At 41.6% G+C, this 21,418-nt stretch overlaps 1 protein-coding gene across 4 annotated transcripts in view; it reads right to left on the reverse strand.

Annotated features, from left to right (window-relative positions):
- Positions 1-21,418, reverse strand: part of LOC133448933 (band 4.1-like protein 1) — a 127,894-nt gene that overhangs the window by 61,156 nt on the left and 45,320 nt on the right. For all 4 annotated transcript variants that reach the window (XM_061727953.1, XM_061727952.1, XM_061727951.1 and 1 more), the window contains exons 2-3: positions 7,680-7,811; positions 6,574-6,741 (exon numbers count right to left, since the gene is read on the reverse strand). In XM_061727953.1, coding sequence (XP_061583937.1) covers positions 6,574-6,741; positions 7,680-7,718 — 207 coding nt within the window. In that variant the 5' untranslated portion in view covers positions 7,719-7,811. The remainder of the gene's footprint in view (positions 1-6,573; positions 6,742-7,679; positions 7,812-21,418) is intronic.

The raw sequence follows: 21,418 nt of genomic DNA on the forward strand, positions 1-21,418 counted from the left end.
ATATTAGTCAGCTGCAGGTGCTGCAGGATCCAGAACGTGTTTCTCCGGTGCTGGACCGGGACTGAGACCGGTCTCTCCTCTTGCGGTCGCAACACTCTTTACTCTTTATTTCTCATGTTTGCACCTCGATAATCACGTTGGAACAACTTCTCTTCATTTCTGCAGCGGAGGAATCAGAACGTCATTGTAGCACGGCGAGTGCTACGGGGGCCGACCGACAGGACAGAGGACACAGGTTTCAGTGCAGGAACTCCTTTTATTTCACCAGACACACCCAAGACACACGTGCGCAGCAGAACCTTCTCCCAGCAGCAGCAGCAGCCCCTCTCTGGAGTGCAGCTGCTCCTTATGAAGGGAGGCAGGGTGGAGAGGTTGATTGGATACACCTGTACCCAATCTCCTGAGTGGCTGCTCCTCCACCCTGCCACAGTCATGCTTCATGTTTTAAATATAAGTTTAAGTTGTTCACATTGTTATACTTATGAAAGAGGTGATCACGGACATCTACAATGCCGACTATAAAACTCAAAATAAACGTGTACATTGGGCTTAATCCGTTAGTACATAATACGCGTGACAGTAAAGCGGAACGAGGAACCGTTTTTCGTCCAACCAAGTTCTGGTGTTGCTTCTTAAAATACAGACAAGAGTGTAGTGATGTACTAACGCTAAATATTGACATTACAAACCCTTACGAACATACAGTAATAAACCCACGACTCTTCAAGGAACGCAACACAGAGCAGAGAACGATACCCATAATGCAATGCGGTCAACACAACTACAGCACATTACTCTGTTTATGTTTCCCATATATACGCTCAATTCCACGTTGATTGTGATGTTCAAAGAAACGTGCGTGGATTTGGGCGTACGCACAGTTTTGAACAACTTAATTTTATTTTGCGTACGCAAGAATTCCACGCACGGATTCACGTTGAAATCCACGCACTCTTAGTACATGAGGCCCCAGGTCTCTGTTGTTCCCGGGGTCGTGTCTGGTGTGGTAGACCCTGCCCTATATCACTCTTGTGCTCAGGGCCAGTTTGTGTGCTGCTTTTCCAGCCACTGGCAGGATTTTTCAATGTCAGCCACTTCTTCCATCGGCATCTCTTTCCGAGAAGGTTCTTCCTCCTCATCTTCTCCCTTACTAGATTTCTGGTGTTTGAGACATTCACTTAGCAGCTTATCCGTAGGGGCCATCTTCTTGATGTATTCAGGCATCTTTGTTGTTTCACCCTAGATAGCTGCTTTGATGCTCACTAATCTGCTTCTGTACAGTCTCACAGTGTTGGACTGGAATTAAATCCTCTGTGCATCGTGAGGAACTTCTTTGACTAGATATTATTGACTTCCACCTCTTCCTGTGGCCAGGTTACTATGCCAGCGGGGCTCCATGTTACTGGCAGGACATACGAGTTGATGGCCCGGACTTTGTTCTTCCCATTCAGCTGGCTCTTCAGGATCCGTCTTACTCTTTTCAGGTTTTTGTTATACTCTCATTCCTGAGTGCCCCATGAGTAAAAGCTATTTTAAAAATGTACAAAATTAATTACAGTGAATTATTGTATAAATAGTAAAAATGTAATACATTAAGTCATAGGGAGTGCAATAAGTGCAGTTGGTCCCCATACAATTACAATAAAGCTGAATTACAATGAAAAATGTGTTAGTTCAGTTCTTCTTTTCTTGGTAATAAGTATACAAGTCCAATTTTTTCACATTTTGTTTGTTTTAAAAAGATCATAATAAATCATTGGAGTACAAATGTTCAAAATTTGTAGCAAAAATATTCATAGTTATTACCATACTGTAATTGCCAGATACACCCATAATTTATTTTTAAATCTAAATTCTACTAAATGAATGTGGATTTGCAGCCAAAGAAAAAACATGAAACCTGAATTAATCATGTAATTTCTACATAATTCATTATACAATAAATTGATGTTCCAAAATTCACAAATTTTGTTCACAAATTTATTCGACAAATCAAGATCAATTGAAAGCTTATTTGGCTTCCATGGATGTTTATTTCAGACTCAATCTTTTCGAGTCTGCTGAAATAAAATACAGTGCAGTAGTTTTTGAGCTAAATACTAGTTAATCACTGAGATTTAAATGACTTCCTCTGTATTTTGGCTCACTGTCACTTAAATCACCTAAATGTTTAGATGCTGGTCTTGTGAAAAATTCTACAAATTTGGAATTTATTGGAAGCTGAAGTGTCCAGGTACAAATGGCCGACGGTGCGGCCTCTTACTGGTTTGCATTGACTGTAGGGATTAAATATTCAGATTTATTTGGATTATAAGGCTTTTACTGTTAAAAAAATATATTTTTTTTACAATATTCACATTATTCCCTTTATACCATATATGATTTTGTGTTGTTTCTGTCTCTGTTGATATGGGAGGAAAAAAAGCAGTCAGTTTTAAATGAGTACAATTATATTAATTTAGTCAGTGAAGAGTTATACAAGCATATGTAACATTAACCGACCAACCAGTACCACGCAGTTCTATCTCTTTCACCTACTTTGTGCAGTGACAGGAAGAATCAGCAAGTAGTTGCCAGGGAAACAGATGCAGCATTATTCCTCCGCTGCCTTTTTTTTTTTCAATATCTCAGGGATAGGGCTTGAAAAAAGTATTTTTACTTTTCATCACAGTGTTAACGGAGGGTGGAGCAACACTTCATGTGAGTCTCTAGATGCAACATGGTTTATAAGCAGCATCATGTCAACGTATTGTGTCAGAAGCAGCTGAGAGAATTGAATAAAACAAATGAGCATTTGGAGTCTTAAAAGGGCATACAGGGTCATTCACACATTCATACAAAAATTAAAACATTGAATTGTAGCTTGAAAAACTTTGTTCTACCCCCGAACTGCCCTGTGCAACTCATCAGCTTAGCCAGGCGTCACCACACAGGTGCATGTGGTGTCTTCTCTCTGCTCAGCGACTGCATAAAAGCCCAACAATGCACCCATGACAAGAGACTTAATTAAGCCATGAATATGCCGCCTCTGCCAGGGAGAACAAGTATTACCCGCCTTCTAGCAACGCTGTTATTACAACCCTGGAAGCACGAGGAAGGCTGAGATGTGAGACACAGAAGATTCAGCCCCCTGCACATACAGACAATAAGAAGGAAAAATCCTGTTGTTAATTAAAGTAGCAGGCTGTCAGCATCCTAGAAAAGATTAAATGAATTAAACCGAAAAATAGCATTTGCTGTTAGAAAGGTGTTGCTGTTCATGCTGACTGATGACTGTTATTACTGTGACTGCTGGTAAATAATGTAAACCACTGACGCCATGTAGAAAAGGCCCGAGTGTATTTCCCAATGTTCTGGCCGAGCTGAAGGAGATGTTGGTGCATGTGCAGCATTCCTCATCGTCTTACCTCACACTGCTCCCTCCCCCGCCATAACACACACAAACTTTCATGCACTTGTGCAAAAGTATCCTGGGGGTGGGCTCATACTGAAATAACATTGCTCTTCTATTTTCTCCTTGGCTGCGCCTGGCTTGCAATCATGTAACAGTAATGGATTTCTCAGCAGCCAGTTAGCGGCATGAGCTAGGAGCTTTTATGAGGGGACACACACCAATCGGCAGTACATACTTTGAATACTTATGTTAATAAATATTCTATGAAAAACAAATTGATACTGAAATAATCATTCTAATATCCTACGGTAAGAAATGTGCGTGTATTTCACCTCTTATTTTCATTTAACAGATTACAATACTGTATAATTAACTATTTCACACATCAATTTTTAAAGGGAACTGAGCCAGTTTCTCGTGAGGGCTACAGATATACAGCATACTGTCTGTACAGCATATTAAATTAAAGTTCAGTCTAGTAAAAGTGATCTTCCCAGGCTGCATTAAACAGACATCTTGTTTAAAAGGCTCACCCAGAGAGCTGCAAAATGACACAATCCACTCAGACCAGAAAGCTCTCCTCTCTGCAGTCGCTGGGTCCTGGCACATATCTGTCCTTAATCTGCAGTTTCCACACACATTCTGAGGAAAACGAAAACACTGCCACATAGTCATCCCAACAGTTGAGTAATTAGATATAAAAATCTTTCCGCCACAATCGAGCCGATATTTGAGAAGAAAAACATAAAGTGGAAGCGGTGCTGCACGCTGCTGTGAGTACGGAGCCTTCACCACTTCACTGTGGACTGTTTCACAGCCTGTCCTAACTGCATGCGAGCGTCCGACTGTCGCGCCGCACTGCGTGGCATCGGACGCGCTCTGTCCACACTGAACGCGTTATCGGCCCCACGTTCTACCACGTTGTTTTGATTGACAGCGGAGACTCGCCTTTTAAAATGCTGATTTATGGTTCCGCGTTACACTAACGCAGACCTTATGGCGTAGGGTACGCGGCGCACTCACCGAACGGTGCGCGTCGCCGCGTACCCTACGCCGTCGATTTTACGCGGAACCATAAATCTCCCTTTATTCACCCGCCCCAGACTCGCCTTTTATTCGCCCCACCAACCGCCCGTGCGCTCCCTTTGCAGCTCCCTGTCCATCTCCCTCCAGCCAGCTGCCACTTTATTGAGGTTTTTGTAGTGAAATGAGGAGGAATCATAGAGATAACTTCTCATTTCAACTAACTGGATCAGCCGTTCCTCATCATGACTGTTTCCTGCAGCGCTTTCAACCGACTTTTAACGCAGGCGGCAGGAAGAAAATAGAAGCAGGTCTACCGTCCGACCAAAGTGGGGAAAAAAACGAACAAAATAACGGAGTGTGGTGACGCAATCACACAGCGAACAGCTGGAGTGACCGGCGTGTTCGTGGTGTTAAATGCAGCAAACATGTCAGATCATTACTGGGATGTGGGAAAAAAGCAGAGGACACGAGAAATGACCAAATAGGTACCAGATCTTGTTGGATCCGGCACAAATTAAGCCCTAATAAGATTAAGATAAGATTCTTATTATATCTTATTATTTTATCAGAATCTTCCAGCTCCTTGGCGATCTCCCTCCAGCCAGCTGCCACTTTATTGAGGTTCTTGTATTGAAATCACTGTTTCCTACAGCGCTTTCAACTTTTTTTTTCAACTTTCAACCGGCTTTCAAAGCGAGCGACGGGAAGAAAATAGAAGCAGGGCGTGCGACAAAAGTCCAGCTCAAAACGGCGCGCCGCGTCGCGCCGCATCGCGCCGCGTCGCTCGCAACCAGTGTAGACAAAAAATAAAAAATAAAGCAATGGAACTGTTTTTGACGCTGACGCTCGCTCGCGTCGCATGCAGTGTGGACACGGTGTCACCCTTTCAAATTCAAGAGTCAGCGGGTTTAGTTCCAGCTTGGTCACCAGATGCACACGTAAGGGTGTGGATATATCTGTCCAGGTGTGGATCGCAGTGGGTTCAGGTTTGCTATGTGGTTGTCGACACTGACTGCGTTTCCATGCAGTAAATAACCCTTTTAAAACTGGAATATTAGCAATAATCCGGTTTTGCACGGCCATGTAAACACCAATAACCCCTTTGAATAACTGGAATTTGCTCATATTCCGGTTTTTAAAAACCTGAATATGAGCCCTGGGTTACTCCTTTTAAAACCCGAATATTCAGTCATGTAAACGCCTAACGGAATATCCCCATCAAACGGAACAGGAATTTGTTTTCTGCGCATGCTCTTTTCGCAAGGAATCTTGGTCTTTTGAGTCCAGGAAGTTCTTATAAACATGGAGAAACCAAGACCACGCCACACTTTTGGAGTGAGGAGGAGACTAATCACTTCATAAATGTAATGAAGGATATGAACATTTTGGCATTTGTAGACGGTATAAAGTACCGGGATAGCCAGATTTACAAGAAGGTGAGCAAAAAGTTGCGCGAAGCAGCATTTGTTTTGAATTTGGATACAGGAAGAAGAAGCGGAAATGACGGTAATTGTGTCATCACGTTCTCCGTGCGTCGCTGGTTTGATCCAGATATCCCAAATGATTAATTACCATGTAAACAGGGATAACCCTGTTAGCGCACGCATGGAAACAGATTATTCCCAATGTTTCAGTAACCGGAATATTAGCAATAACCCAAATTTTGACTGCATGTAAACGTAGTCACTGTTTTTTTTCCTTCAAAACTCTTGGTGTACATTTTTAAAACTAAAACCTTTCCTTTCCTTATTTGTGTGTTTGGTCTCCATTTCCTGTTTCAGCCCAACGAGCCGAGTGATCACAACTGATTCAAGGAAGTGACTCGCAGTTTTACCTTCTACACTCTCTTATGCGTCCCCTTGTTTCTCTTCTAGCTAGTGAGGAATCCACTGTTGCAGAGAGCAGAAGCAGAGACACCAATCATCGGAAGTAAGCTGAAGGCTGCCACACTACATTAATACTGGGTATTAGTAAAAAAAAAGGCTTTTTCCTCCCGGTGAGCTCCCAGCATGCCGTTCTCCGTCATTATTTTTCTCTCTTCTGACCATGAAGGAAAATATTAACAAAGGGGGAACAAAAGTCGTTTGCTCAAAACAGGCAAAACCTAATTTCAGAAAATGTGAAAAATGCTAATTCTTTTTGGTTGTGCTTACCTCAATTTCTCCTTCAAAATCAGAGGAATCCAGCAGGGTGACTTTAAAATGAATGGTTTTAAGCCGCTTTGAGCCTTTCTGGGGAGAGTTGAGGTTCTTCTTCGAGGAGGTCTTTTCGGACATGTCGTCTGTTTCTCTGTGGTCGTCCAGATGTTTGGAGTTCTGTTCCTTTACATGTTAAAAAAAACAACAAAAAACAGAGAAAATTGACAGGTGGAATGACTGACTTGAAGTTTAGGTTCGATGTCCAGTTCATGCTGGCTGAAATACTTAAAACACACACTATGAAGTACTTTTGTTGCCAACATCGTTGAGTTTAATAACTAAACATTGAAATCAGAAGTAAAGAGCAGTCTCTTGGTGGGTTTGATTTACACAACACAGAACTTTTTATTAACCAATCTAAATGAGCTACAAGCGTGTTAAACAGCAGTGGAGATGGTGAACTTATTGCTACATAATCAAACAATAGAAGAATTTCAACTGCTTAAAGGAGCTTGAGGCAGGATTTATGAAAAAAATGTGTATACATTTTAAGTTTTCTAGTAATAATGTCAGATGAAGCGTTCCAAACCAAAAAGAATGAGTCCTCTAGTGTATCTCTCTGTTGCCTTGAACAGGCTGTGTGCTGCAAAATGTGCTGCAATTGTGACCGGAATTTCCCGCGCTGTCCTGCGGATGTGACGTCAAATGACGCTGCATGCACGTTCTCCCCGTTCTCCCGTGTCGGCTTCGCTGTTGGCTGCAGTACCCCCGACGGCCGTCGTGGCGCTAATGAGTTTCATTTCTTATTCTTGCCTCAAGCTCCTTTAAAACACTTCCTAATGCATGAAATTAAACTATTTTGATTTACATTTGCAATTATATTGCAGTCCCTTTCTTTGATGGGTAATTGTGATTGCTTAAATATCATTAGTGGATTGCCCGGCTTGAAGGGGACTGTATCTGGTTTAATTTTTATTGAAATGACATACTTTCTATGTAGCGTTTTGCTGTGAAGTTATATTAAATTATATAAAATAAATGAATGGAATAAAATGTTTCCTTGACACAGGCATTAGGAAGGGTATTGGCTTAATAGTTATCTTAAGTGAAACTAGCTCCACCTGTTTGGCCATCTTGCCGTCAGAAGCCGACTCCTGCATGCCCACTGCTGCCACCTGCTGGACCGGAGGACTCCCCACGTGCTGGCTTTGCCTCCAACTTCTCTTCTGTTGCCTCAGTAGGGTAACAACAACCTGAAAGAAGGGTGAAATATAGCAAATACATAAACATTCCAGATAAAAATGTCAAAATCATTATAGGATATTTTCTTTCGTGAAAATATTAGACCCAAATTTGAAACATTACTGGCACTAGCACAGGAATTTGACTTGCATTTGCAGGCATTTATTTTAATTATAACATCTCTCAGTGAGCTAGATAATGATAATTAATTCAAACGTATTCGCTGGAGGTTAGTTTGCTGTATATGATTATACAGTTGTGGTCAACAGCAACAAATTCTGTTTTTGCAAACTCCCCTGCGTCGGGTATCTTAGACCATGTTTTTCACATTTTTTCATGGTATACTAAAAACAGTTCAGCGTTGACCCCAATTCAGAGCGTCTGTTGTTTCATTTGACATACTGTGCATCAGTTTCTGGACTAAATCCTCTCTGGAGGTCCATTCTTGCTGTGCTACGTGGTGTACTCCCAGAAATGATCACATTTTGTAGTTTTATACTTTCCCACAGACTGTTTTAAGAAATGATCACAGGTTCCTAATGAGATTGAGATCTGGGGGGTTTCTGTCAACGGAACTTGCCATCTTGTTATCACTTTTGTTGTAAATGCTTGTCTCAATATTTGTAGCAGATGTGACCAATTTAATGCTGCACATATTTGTTTGGAGGAAAACGTCTCTTAACACCAATTACCACAAAACCGGGACTTGCCTCAATAAAAAAAAAGCACAAAGGACCATAAAAAATTAAATCTATGTCTCCACTGCGCTAAAATGTATGTCTTAGATTAATGAATTTATAACATTTTTTTTTTTTTAAACTCATCACTGATGCCGTTTATGGAGTCTACAAAGATCCCTTCTGTATGGTAAATACAGCGTTCAGTTTGATCGTGATCGTGATAACTTTATATTATAACGTTCACCTGCTGAAAGAGTTAACTTTATTGCCCATTCTTGGTACATCCTGTCAAGGTTTGACACTTCCCCCCAGTTTTTGAGTTTCAGTTCTGTCCCTCCTGTTTCCAATCTGCCCTGATTGTCTGCACCTGTGTCTCGTTATCCCCTGTGTATATCTGGTCTTGTCATTCCCCTTCTCCCTGTCGGTCCGTACAGTTTCTACCTTTTGCTTCAGTTTTTTGAATCCCTGTTTTGTGTTTTTTGGTCCTGCTAAGCAGCACTTTGGTTTTTGGTTTCTTTAAAATAAACCCTGCTTTTTTGCAACTCCTGCCTCCTGCTCTCCTGCGTTTGGGCCCTCAACAAACACCAACCGTGACACATCCTTATAGACCCACAGTCGGTCAACAGTGAGCAGGTACCCGGACACGTTGGTTACCAGGCAGTCAGTACACACATGAGTAAACTGATCCTCTCACTGGAGCGCTGGTCCAGGACACAGATGCAGAACAACCCCGAGGAGGCGTGGTGGGTGCTGGTCCAGACAACCCTGAGAGGGGGCCCGTCCAGGGCAGTTTTTATTGTTCCTATCCGGCCCTGTTCAGAACTATCGACTAGATTCAGGTGAATTGTAACAGTTACTCGTGAGCTGATCTTTGGTTTGTTGGTTGGTCATGTTGTGCCAAAATAAAGTTAAAGGAGATTGAGGCAGGATTTATGAAAAAAATTCGTATACGTTTTAAGTTTTTCTAGTAATAATGTCAGATGAAACGTTCCAAACCAAAAAGAATAAGCCCTCTAGCGTATCTCTCTGTTGCCTTGAACAGGCTGTGTGCTGCAAAATGTGCTGCAATTGTGACCGGAATTTCCCGCGCTGGGCTGCGGATGTGACGTCACATGACGCTGCATGCGCGTTCTCCCCGTTCTCCCGTGCCGGCTTCGCTGTTGGCTGCAGTACCCCCAACGGCCGTCATGGCGAAGGGTGGCGCTAATGAGTCTCATTTCTTAAAAGGAGCCTCAAGCTCCTTTAAATGTGTGTTTTTGTAATTAAGCACGTTTTTTATGCCAAAGCTTTTTGCATCATGTTTAAGTACATGTTTGTTAAACAGAAAAATGGTGTCACTGAGAAAGCGTTTCAGCATGACTGTAAACATTTACAACTAAACTGTGAGACTTTTATCAAATGAATAATAGAGTATTTATGTCAGAAGTGTAGCACAGAGGTCAGATATATGTTATACTGATGAAGCAGTAATGAGCTGGACGTGGGATTAATTTATGGACTTTGATGATGTGACGTCACATTGCAACTCACCAGATAGAACATGTGGTTGAATCTTGATGTGATTTTTGTTTGTTCCCAGCAACACCACTTACAATGGTAATTGTATTTGTGCTCAAGTGCATTTGTGATGTCAAGTATCTCTGTAAATGTATAAATGTAGTCTTTCACGCTGTGCCACTGTGAGATTAATAAACATAAATAACAATCACCTTTGTTCAGTTGTTTGCTTGCAATTTGACTCAAGTTTTCAAGTTTCACATGAATGCTTTTTTTTTTTAACTGTGACACGGTTGAAGTAAAAAAAATGTTGGCGTTTCCATTGAACTGTGTTTTTTGAATAAGCGTAATTCTCGTCACGCTCCGTATCTCGTCCTGCCAGACTTCTCTTCATAACAACCGAAAGGAAAATCTCAACATTGAAGAAGATGGACTAAAACATATTTAGTCTTTGATGAATTAATACAATTCGCTACCGCTGTTAAGAAAATAGTCGGATGATGAAGGCAGCAGATGAGCATTCAGATGATCATTCAGTCAGAGGCAAAGCCTTGTTGTGATGCATAATGAATAGCTTTGCAGCACAACTACATGGTATTAATGAGGTCAAAAACAGCTGGAAACCAGATGTTAATGACTTTAGATCAACCGGCTACATCACATCCAGTGTTGCCAGAGACGTGCAAATGTGAAAAAAGTGTTTCCATGACACTTTTGTGATAAACTAGATTATCAAAACGCCTAAAATATCCACCTTGTGAAAGCGTGAAAAGGTGTATTTCGATGCTCTGGAGTTTTTCAGAATTAGAGCCATTTCTATTACAGGAGTTCTTTGGTTTTGTGCAGATCTAAGGGTACTGGAAACGTGACTATTTTCATGGATAAATATACTGTATATAAACTGTGCTTACAATGTCATTGTCTATAAAGGTTATTAAAAAATATTAATGCTTTTATGCCTCTTATTCAAGTAAGATAAGGTTACAAGGGTTTTCTCATCCTGAGTCAGAATAGATGGGTTGAAGGTTGTGTACCGAGGGGCATCCAACCTAAAAGCCTAACCCTAACCCAATAAAAGTGAATAGTTGAAAGAAATTACTTTTTTATTCATCTAACAAGAACCTAACTGTCCATCATCACCCTAACTATAATTCCCCCTTGGATACATTTTGGGATCAAAGATCCCTTAGTGCATAAAAGCACCAGAAAACCCTCATCCAATCCCCCAACGTTTTCATTGGTGACCCTTTACTGGAGGAGGTAAAGCAGATAATGTGAGCGTATCCTGATCATAGCATGACCCGTGGGTTATCACAGTCTTCTCAAACACTCATCTATCAGACCTCGGAGGTCTTTCTGCTCCATGAACTGCACATCCCACCAGCATCTCACCCTCTATGATTGTGAGCGATATCATCTGATGACCAGTGCGATATCACAGCTATCTCATACTGGTTGAGAAGACGACCCCCTCCTAGCTACCATCCAGAGAATGTCTTGACGTGCTGCAAGTGGTTAAATAACTGCCAGCGCCTCCCTCCTCCCTCCCACGCAGCCCTGCTGTGTTAACTGTCCCATTACACAGAATCACAGTGATTTGACAGAAATGAATTTCCCTCCTCAGAGACAAAAGTAAAATGTAGATTGGTGTGTCTGCTCAGGGACTCATTTCCCGCTTGTCGTCTAATCCAGCTGGGCACTCGGCTATAAGTTGCTAAATCAATTTTCTATCACCGGGTGATCTGTGGATTTGACTGCCTGATTAAAGTGGAAATCTTCTGCAAGATGCTTCTTCCGGAAGGAAAAGGAAGAACATAATAAGCGCCAGCATGCCTTTCTCTGATAGCCCATGTTTTCCCACTAGATCCAGTTATAAGTGTGTGCTACAGGCGCATCTGTCCCTCTTTACGCAGCATCCATCTGGGCTCACCTGCATTTGTTGTGAGTGTATGTCTCAGCTTCTCTAACATTCATTGATTGAAAATTATTGTATACAGATTATTTCGAACATAAGCACAAACAGTACTCGAGTTGTAAAAAAAAATCTGGGGGGATGGTGGATTTTATCATATGGGGGCAGATAATTTGTGCTGATTACAAATAATATAATACATTACAAATAATTGCAGTGACCAAAACAGCTGCAGAAATACTGCAGGAATGACATAGCAGCAGTTAAATGCAGCCTTCTGTAAGCTTTAAATATCCACTGGGCTTACATCAAATACATCAAAACACAACAATAGAAAACACTTTTCTGAACTTATCAATATGACTCTGTCCTTCACAGGATAAGTAAAATGGATCACTGCAAAAACTCACAATCTTAACAAGAATATTTGTCTTATTTCTAGTTAAAATGTCTCATTTTAGTAAAAAAAATCTCATTACACTTAAATCAAGACTCATCACTGGAAAAAACAACAATTTTCACCTGTTTCAAGTAAATAAGTAGGAAAATCTGCCAGTGGAACAAGATTTTTTTTGCTTGTAATGAGAAGATAAATCTTGTCCCACTGGCAGATTTTCCTACTTATTTCAAGTGAAAATTTACTTGAAACAGGTGAAAATTGTCAAATAAGTTATTTTTTCTGGTGATGACTCTAAATGTTGAAATAGCAGTAAAACCACATCCATTGATGACATTACATAAGGGATGGAAAAGGGGGGATGGCAGTTTTACAGGGGGGATGATTTTGACCGTTTTTATTTCAGGGGGGAGACCATCCCCCCTCATCCCCCCTCAACTCTAGTACTGAGCACAAACAAATACATGAATAAATAAAACAGCAGAACAATAAATCAATAACATAAAAAAGAACAATAATAATCACTAAATAAAAAATGTACCATCGTAAACAGAGTAGACGAGAATTAATAAATATAATAGCAAAAGTATTCTGCTCGAAAAAGGAGTAGGAAGAAGATGAAGGAATGACCTGAAAACCGCTCCAGCCTTTCCGTTTCTGATCCCCACTACGGGCATTTTCCCTTCTGTTCATTTTTCATCTCTGTTCTGAGCGAAGTTAACGAGCGCACAGCCGACCGTAACACACTTTATAATGACACCATAATCAATGGTCACTGTTGCTTTGAAGTGGTCACGACAGATATGTTGAATTCATGTCTGCCAATAATGAAGGAGCCCTGGTAGGGGTCCACACACGCACGAGCAGGCACGCATTTACAAATACAAATCACCTATCGCGTTGGCGTCTGGTTAAAGGGTGTCCCTTATGAAGACATCCCATCATGAAATCAGATTAATTGGCAAATTAGCACAGATTGATGTCATAGAGTAAGGCAGCAGACCCGCACGAATGCATTAATTTCCTGTAACAGGCCATTACCCACAATTGCCTCTATCAACCTACTGACGGGGACCTCTGCAGAGCAGGAGAAGGAACCTTAATGCTCAGCATGCTCTGCATGTTCCCTTTGTTGTATATTGCATGCTGCTTGCAGATGAGGCCTGCATTTGATATCTGCCATCAGTGCTAATCATTCATCAGAGGAAGAAAAAACTAAAATCTGATTGTTTTCTCAGAGGGTTATGATATACTGTACTTTTCTCCCCAAACTACTGCTACCTTTCCCTGGTTTCTTCTTCCTCTGTCTCTGTCTCTTCATCCTCATCAGAGCTAATCTTTAATCTAATGCAAGCAAAAGGAGGGAGCCTCAGAGAGGGAGCATGCACGTCTGCTGAAGAGAGCTGGCTAAGCTCTGAGATGCAGTTGCCATGGCAACAGTATAGAGTACTCTCTTTCTTTCACAATTGCTTCTCTTCCCCTCTCTCTTTCTCCCTTTATCTCTCAGAGGAGTAAGAAAGAAACCGAAAGACCAAATAATAAAGGAAGGAAGGTGTTAGGGTAAAAAAGGGGGGGGGGGGGGGTCAAGGATAATCAGAAAAGATAAGAAATGGCAGGAAGAGTGAATTAAGCGTATGTGGCAATGAAATATAAAATATATGTCAAACTGCTTAGCTGGTTAGCAGCAGCAGCGCTGGACACAGGGACAGTTTGAGAGGTCACAAGAGCTAACCTCTATTATCTACACACTACTATTTTTGCACAGTTAGCTACTAAAGTAAAAAAATGATATGAATATCACAGCTAAATATACTTCATATCCAACAAAGTGCTATACTCCATTACAATGATATTCTCCATAAGAAACTGAGAGCCTGAACCAGATTCAGCTCATCACAAATCAAATTAAGCTTCGTTGTGTTTTCTTCTCTAATATATAAAGCCTGAAACGCTCAATAATGGAGCGCAATAATCAGTAACATTTGTTAGGCATGCCTGCACACACACACACACACACACACACACACACACACACACACACACACACACACACACACACACACACACACACACTCACTAGGCAGAAGGGCTCACATCACCCCAATTTTCAAAACTCTTCACTGGCTCCCCATCCCTTTTCATTTTAACTTTAAAATCTTGGTCCTGACTTTTAGAGCTCTGCATGGTCAGGTCTCCTCCTATCCAGGACCTATTAAGCCCCTACACTCCATCGCGGAGTCTGAGATCATGTGACCAGAGCTCATGGTCCCTCGTACCCGCTTTAAGACGTGAGGACATCGCTCCTTCCAGGCCGTCGCACCGATGCTCAGGAACGATCTCCCGCCGTCTCTACGTTCTCTGGATTCCATCAATGCTTTTAAGAACCAACTTAAAAGCCACCTATTTCTCCAAGCTTTTAAACATCAGTAGTGAGAGTGTTGTTTTATGACCATCATGTTGATTTTATGTACTTTTATTCTAGGAGCTTTAATTGGTATTGTCTTGTTTTAATCGTATTTTTACTTTTATTGTAGTGTTTTATTCGTGTTATTATTGATGTTGTGACATTCCATTGTCTGTGAAAAGTGCTATATAAATACATTTTACTTACTTACTTACTAGGTAATCATCTTATCATGTCCTTATGAACTATGAACAGTATTTACAGCATGTATGACTGCAGCTTCATGGAAGATGCTGGATGGTGGCTGCATGTATAAGAGGGGAATTAATCCAGACAAAACGACAGAAAAACTGGGAACAATTTAACTTTCATGGCCATTTAACTTGCCTAAGTGATGGTTGGACTCATTTTTCCCAGTGACAGGTCAGTAGTATGTGTCTGATGGAAAACCCAAAATGCTTTGAGAAAAGAAAAGATTTACTCAGAGCTAAATTTAAACCACAAACCCAACAGTAATACTGTGGGAGGAAATATATAACACTATCATGCCTGACAAAAGCTTAAAAGGCAGCTGCCCTTAACCCGAACCCTCCGCTGTTACAACAAGGTGCAACACTGTGAACCATCAGGAAAAACCAAAGCACCACAGGCCAATCCATGAATTTTGAACTATGAATGTAGGTAAATGAAACAGACCACAATTTTAGAGTTGTTTGTGATGTAACATTGTCTGATAAAGAAGAGAAGAAGAACAAGTTGTCATTTAGAAAAAGCTCCAACAGAAACATTTTATTTTCAACAGAGTAACAAATGTTGTTTTCACAAAATTATAAAATGTTCACATTTGAACTAATCCCCTTTTAACCAGCAAAACGGGTGAGCTGAGTCCTGTGTCATGTGGTCTCCTGGGGTTGAAGGACTGTCACCAGAAATTAATGTTTCTGTCATAGAGAGGGATGGACAACAGCTGGATGGATGAAAGTCAAGCATTTGAATGAAACTGCAGACAGCAGTACCAAATATCCAACATGGGAAACCATCTCAAACATATGTAATTGTTCTGGATCAATGAGTCACGACTTAAGCCACTCCACTGACACGCCAAGTTGTTTAAGCCAATAATAATACTTTGCGCCCTTCATTGACTATTTGTTCCTAATTTCATAAAGTTGGTCCAGTTTCATAATCTAGGTTATTTCCATGTATTCATCAGTCTTGTGCCATGCACTAAGCAACAGAGCCTTTAACTTGCAGCACAGCTCTGATTCATGCACCCAGCTGCTTCCAGCTGCATCCCAGGCTGAGACTCATTTCAATTATTTAGAGCCAAGCAACATTTAGGCACAATGGCGCTCAGAGCTAAATGCTAACAGCAACATCCTCACATGTTTAGTCTTTTATCGTTGACTTTATTATTATGAAAGCTCTGCTCCACATTTACTGCCACTACACGAGTGGATGTGGAAACATTTCACTCAAAAGGCAAAATCAGGTGCTGGACAAAGGACTTCAATATTAGCAGGACAAAGCAACAGCTGCTCAAACTTCAGAACTATGTCCGGTGATCTTGGCCTTACATTTCCATCTTTACGCTAAGGTTGCTGCACATCATGCCATCACTGTGCCACTTATGTCTGGAAGGCAGCAGCGCTTCTGCATGGCCCCGGCATGACCTGGCGTTTCCACAGCACAGTTCTACTTAGCAGTGAGTCCTGTAGTCGTGTGGAGAGAGGGATGGGAGGCTGAAGGACTCTTCTCTCGTTCAGCCAGATCACACAAGAACACTATCACTGACACTCAACTAGCATCAACAGTGATGAGAGCCACTCGGGCCACTTGGGCAGGGTTGTGAGCACTCTTCTTTCCTTTTTTACACAATCTCTTTGAGTAAAGAAAACAAATCCTGGTGTTCCACTTCAGCTGTTTTCTGGAGACAACAATGAATCTTTTGCATATCTGTTAAGTTTCAGTGTGTGGCTTGAGTGCAAGGCAAGTTTATTTGTATTGCAAAATTCAACACAAGGTAATTCAAAGTGCTTTACATCAACATTAAAAGTGGCAAGACACAATTAAACAGTAAATAACAAATAAAATGAAATAAAATGATAAGAAAAGAGGTAAAATAATAAAAAGCACAAGTTGTTAAAAAGTAAGGGCAGTAGAGTACAGCAGGTAAGTATTTAATTTAAGAGTACGCTTCAGTAAACAGTAATGTTTTTAGGCCTGATTTAAAGGATCTACAGTTGGAGCAGACCTCAGGTCTACAGGAAGTTTGTTCCACCGGTGAGGAGCAGAATAACTGAACGCTGCCTCACTAGCTTGGTTCTGGTTCTCGGGAAACACAACAAACCAGATCCAGATGAACCTCAGGGGTCTGGGAGCTTCATAGGAACTAACAGATCAACTATGTATTTTGGTCCAAGACCATTTAAACTCTATCCTTTGACTCACTGGAAGCCAGTGTAGTGATTTCATGACCGGTGTAATGTGGTCCAGTTTCCTGGTGTTTGTAACACCAGGAACTTCCTGGTGTTTGTTTGTACTCTGGCGGCAGCGTTCTGGGTCAGCTGCAGCGTGATGGAGGCAGAGCTTTGCCGTGCTGCAGTGGACATCATTTGTGCGGTCACAGACACCTTACCTCCGACTAATCTGTCTCTGTCAATACCAGACACCGTGTGACCCAAAGTTGTTTGTAACCCTCCCCTCTCTCTCTCTCTTCACATTTCGAACACTCATAATTACTATGCATTAATGCACTCATTTATTTGGAAAGCATGCAAACAAGACGACAAGTTAGAGCAAGAAAATTAGGACGTGGGTGTGGGAGCACATGGGCAGCTGAGGAGGCAGCACCGAGTACCTGGAGGGCAGGGAGACACATGCTGGCATGACAAAGCTTGTTGGCTGGAACTGTGCTGAAGCTGTCACAAATCTGAGCTGCAGATCTGTGCTGCTGCAGATCTGTGCTGCTTAAGGCCCTTCAAGTGCTTGTAGACTTAGGCCTTTGTCTGTTCTCCTCAAAGCTACTTACAAAATAATTCATGAAATGATTTGAACTAAAAGTAAACTATTGTTTCTGCCAGCTTTCTCCTGTTAGATACATACAACACATGCAGAGCATAAGTGAATCCATCGACGTAGGATGCTCCAGCGTTATCAGTTTATATGACAATGCTGCCACTTCCTCAAAGTTCAGGGTGGAATCGTCTCAGCAAGAACCTCCAGTGTCTCAGTTCATGAAAGACAGTCACAATCACCTCCAAAACCAGATTCTCCACAACTGCAATCTGCAGTCAGACCACCGTTCCAGCTGTCTTCTGCCAACACGCTGGTCAATAATGTTGACTCTAGTTGGTTGGTTGGAGCCGTGTTTGCCAGCATTTTCACATTTAGTTGTTGCTGAGTTAAAGGTGATGGATAAAAATCTCCACAAAGCTTTCAGTATTAATGCATGGCTCCGCAGGGTAGACTCTGCCAGCAGGCTGCTATCTGAAGTGAGGTTTATCAGTTTATACAACTGTCGTTCATTTACAGCTCGTTTGTGTTGCAGCTCCACAACCAGTGCAAATAAATCCACACCTATCAACACATTCAGACAAGCTTAAGTTCCGCCTCGGCACAACGCCGCCACATAGTTGCACTCTCATCTTGCCACACACAAACACGCACACTCCATTCTTCTTTGTTTTCTGCAGTGGACTTCTGTTCATTTATTATTTTTGTTCTCATGTATTAAACTCATTTATCATGTTGATTTTTAATTTTTGCTCATCTGCTCTTAGGTGAATCTTTAATCAAGTTTATTGATGATCTCATCATGCGGGCATCCGTCGGTATGTCCTGCACTGATGGGTCTCCATTAGTTCCAGAGTTGTTTGACCAGGACTCACTGAGTCTAATATAAAGTTAGGACGTCATTTCCAATCATCTACCAACCACCAGGAAATGGTTACAGCCCTTCACTGTTCCTCTCTGTGCGTTATCTTGTTGGTACGTTGTCTAGCGATAGCTCTTTATTTGCCATGAACCCCAAACAATAGTCTGGTCCAAATGCACCAATGATTGAAATGATTCCCACATCCAGTATTCATGTGACTCCGGGACACCAACAACAAATAATCCAAGTCCAGCATTCTTGTTTTCACTCTACTAAAAAAAATTAATTCATACAAAAAATCTGGTACTTAATTGGCTAAAATGTATCACCATATTCAAGCATCACTTGTCCGGAGAATACACAGAAAGTTGGGACTGCGGTTCATGTTAACCCTTGTACTGTCTTTGGGTCAAAATGACCTAATTCTCCTGTCCTTCTTTCCTCCTCTCTCCTTCCTTCTCCCTTCCTCTTTTCTCCCTTCCTTCTTTCTTTCCTCCCTTCCTTCCTTCCTTCCTTCTTTTGTCCCTTATTTCCTTCCTTCCTTCTTTTCTCCATTCCTTCCTTCTTTTCTCCATTCCTTCCTTCTTTTCTCCCTTCCTTCCTTCTTTCCTTCCTTCCTTCTTTCCTCCCTTCCTTCCTTCTTTCCTTCCTTCCTTCCTTCTTTCCTTCCTTCCTTCCTTCTTTTCTCCCTTCCTTCCTTCTTTTCTCCCTTCCTTCCTTCTTTCCTCCCTTCCTTCCTTCTTTCCTTCCTTCCTTCCTTCTTTCCTTCCTTCCTTCCTTCTTTCCTTCCTTCCTTCCTTCTTTTCTCCATTCCTTCCTTCTTTCCTTCCTTCCTTCCTTCTTTCCTCCCTTCCTTCCTTCTTTTCTCCATTCCTTCCTTCTTTCCTTCCTTCCTTCTTTCCTTCCTTCCTTCCTTCTTTCCTTCCTTCCTTCTTTCCTCCCTTCCTTCCTTCTTTCCTTCCTTCCTTCCTTCCTTCTTTCCTCCCTTCCTTCCTTCTTTCCTTCCTTCCTTCCTTCTTTTCTCCCTTCCATCCTTCTTTTCTCCCTTCCTTCCTTCTTTCCTCAATTCCTTCCTTCTTTTCTCCCTTCCTTCCTTCTTTTATTTCTTTCTTCCTTCTTTCCTTCTTTCCTCCCTTCTTTCCCTCCTTCCTTCCTTCTTTTCTCCATTCCTTCCTTCTTTTCTCCCTTCCTTCCTTCTTTCCTTCCTTCCTTCCTTCTTTCCTTCCTTCCTTCCTTCTTTCCTCCCTTCCTTCCTTCTTTCCTCCCTTCCTTCCTTCTTTCCTTCCTTCCTTCCTTCTTTTCTCCCTTCCTTCCTTCTTTCCTCCCTTCCTTCCTTCTTTCCTTCCTTCCTTCCTTCTTTCCTCCCTTCCTTCCTTCTTTCCTTCCTTCCTTCCTTCTTTTCTCCCTTCCATCCTTCTTTTCTCAATTCCTTCCTTCTTTTCTCCCTTCCATCCTTCTTTTCTCCCTTCCTTCCTTCTTTTATTTCTTTCTTCATTCCTTCCTTCTTTCCTCCCTTCTTCCCTTCCTCCTTCCTTCACCTGAAGACAGCACAAGAGTTCACACACACGCTTCACAGAGGGAAATTATTTGCTGTAAATGCAGGAAATATTCCCAACCATTACATCCTGTGTAAAAGTGCCTTGATATTACTTTTTACTGTCAACTGACACAATACAAATGAAGTGAACTGAATTGAAAAGTGAACCCACAACACACCAGAAGAAGAGAGACTGAAAGCACAGATGAGCGATCACTCGCTGTAAATGATCGGGACTACCTGCTGGACTCACTTAATCGCCTTCTGGATCCAGATAAACTCAAGAAAGTAGATATTTACACTCTCAGACACTCACCACTTTGGACGGATCAGGAAGATTCAAGACCGATGGTTATTTTTTTCACTGGAGATATCCTGATAAACGACTGTATTAAAGGAAAACATTATGTTGCGTGTGGGAAGGTTGACAGAATTCCTTCAAGGCGTTAGTTAAATGTATACTCTCTGCTTTAGTAAAAACACTACAGGAAAACAACAGAAAATCCTTTTCCAGCATGTCTTTTGTGTTCTGAGCAGCCAGCTTTTCGGGTTATTCTTCAACCTGCTCCTTTATACGAGATGTTTCTTTTTATGTCTCTGTTCCAGGTTGGTAAGGCCAACCTTCACACCGAAGCTACGTGGAGACACGTGGAAGTTGGATCTGGTTCTGTGAGTCACAGCAACCCGTAACTCCGGATGGCTCACTGATATTTTCAGGCATAGGAGATCCCAACAGAGTTTTTTTTTTTACACTATATGTTCCCTTTTGAGACCAGGGGCCACTGGCCCAAAATAGTCAGGATTAAGACATGAAAACAGTCCAAATGTGGATGAACTGAGTCATCATAAGAACAGTTCATCCATCCATCCCTCCTCAGGAACAGGGTCTGCCCTGCGTCTCTGCAGGGCCTGAAAACAGTTCATAATCATTCATGTACCAGCATTCGTCTCAGGTTTGATTATCATTGTAATTCAACACATGTAGGTTTTTCCTATTGCCTAAACTTTCTCCTTCTTGTATTACAGGAGGGCAAACAATCCTAGTGTATATATTGATCAGAATCCAGATTTCCATCTCAGGTAGAGGCAGGAGATTATAAACAGCAATTCCTCCTACTGTACAAGAGATACTGTTGATGTGAACGGTGAGATTAACAGTTAAGTGTGTTGTCAAATCGATCCCATCCCGCCAGAGACTTGCAAGTCTTGCCTCATGATCCTGTAGTAAGCACAGTAAACACAATAGCTTCTTTGTTTCCCACCGTAGTAGCTCAGCGGGCACAAGGCTCAGCTCAGTTTACTGTCTTTGGTGGG

The sequence above is a fragment of the Cololabis saira genome, chromosome 8, assembly GCF_033807715.1.
Source record: "Cololabis saira isolate AMF1-May2022 chromosome 8, fColSai1.1, whole genome shotgun sequence".
NCBI classification, from domain to species: Eukaryota; Metazoa; Chordata; class Actinopteri; order Beloniformes; family Belonidae; genus Cololabis; species Cololabis saira.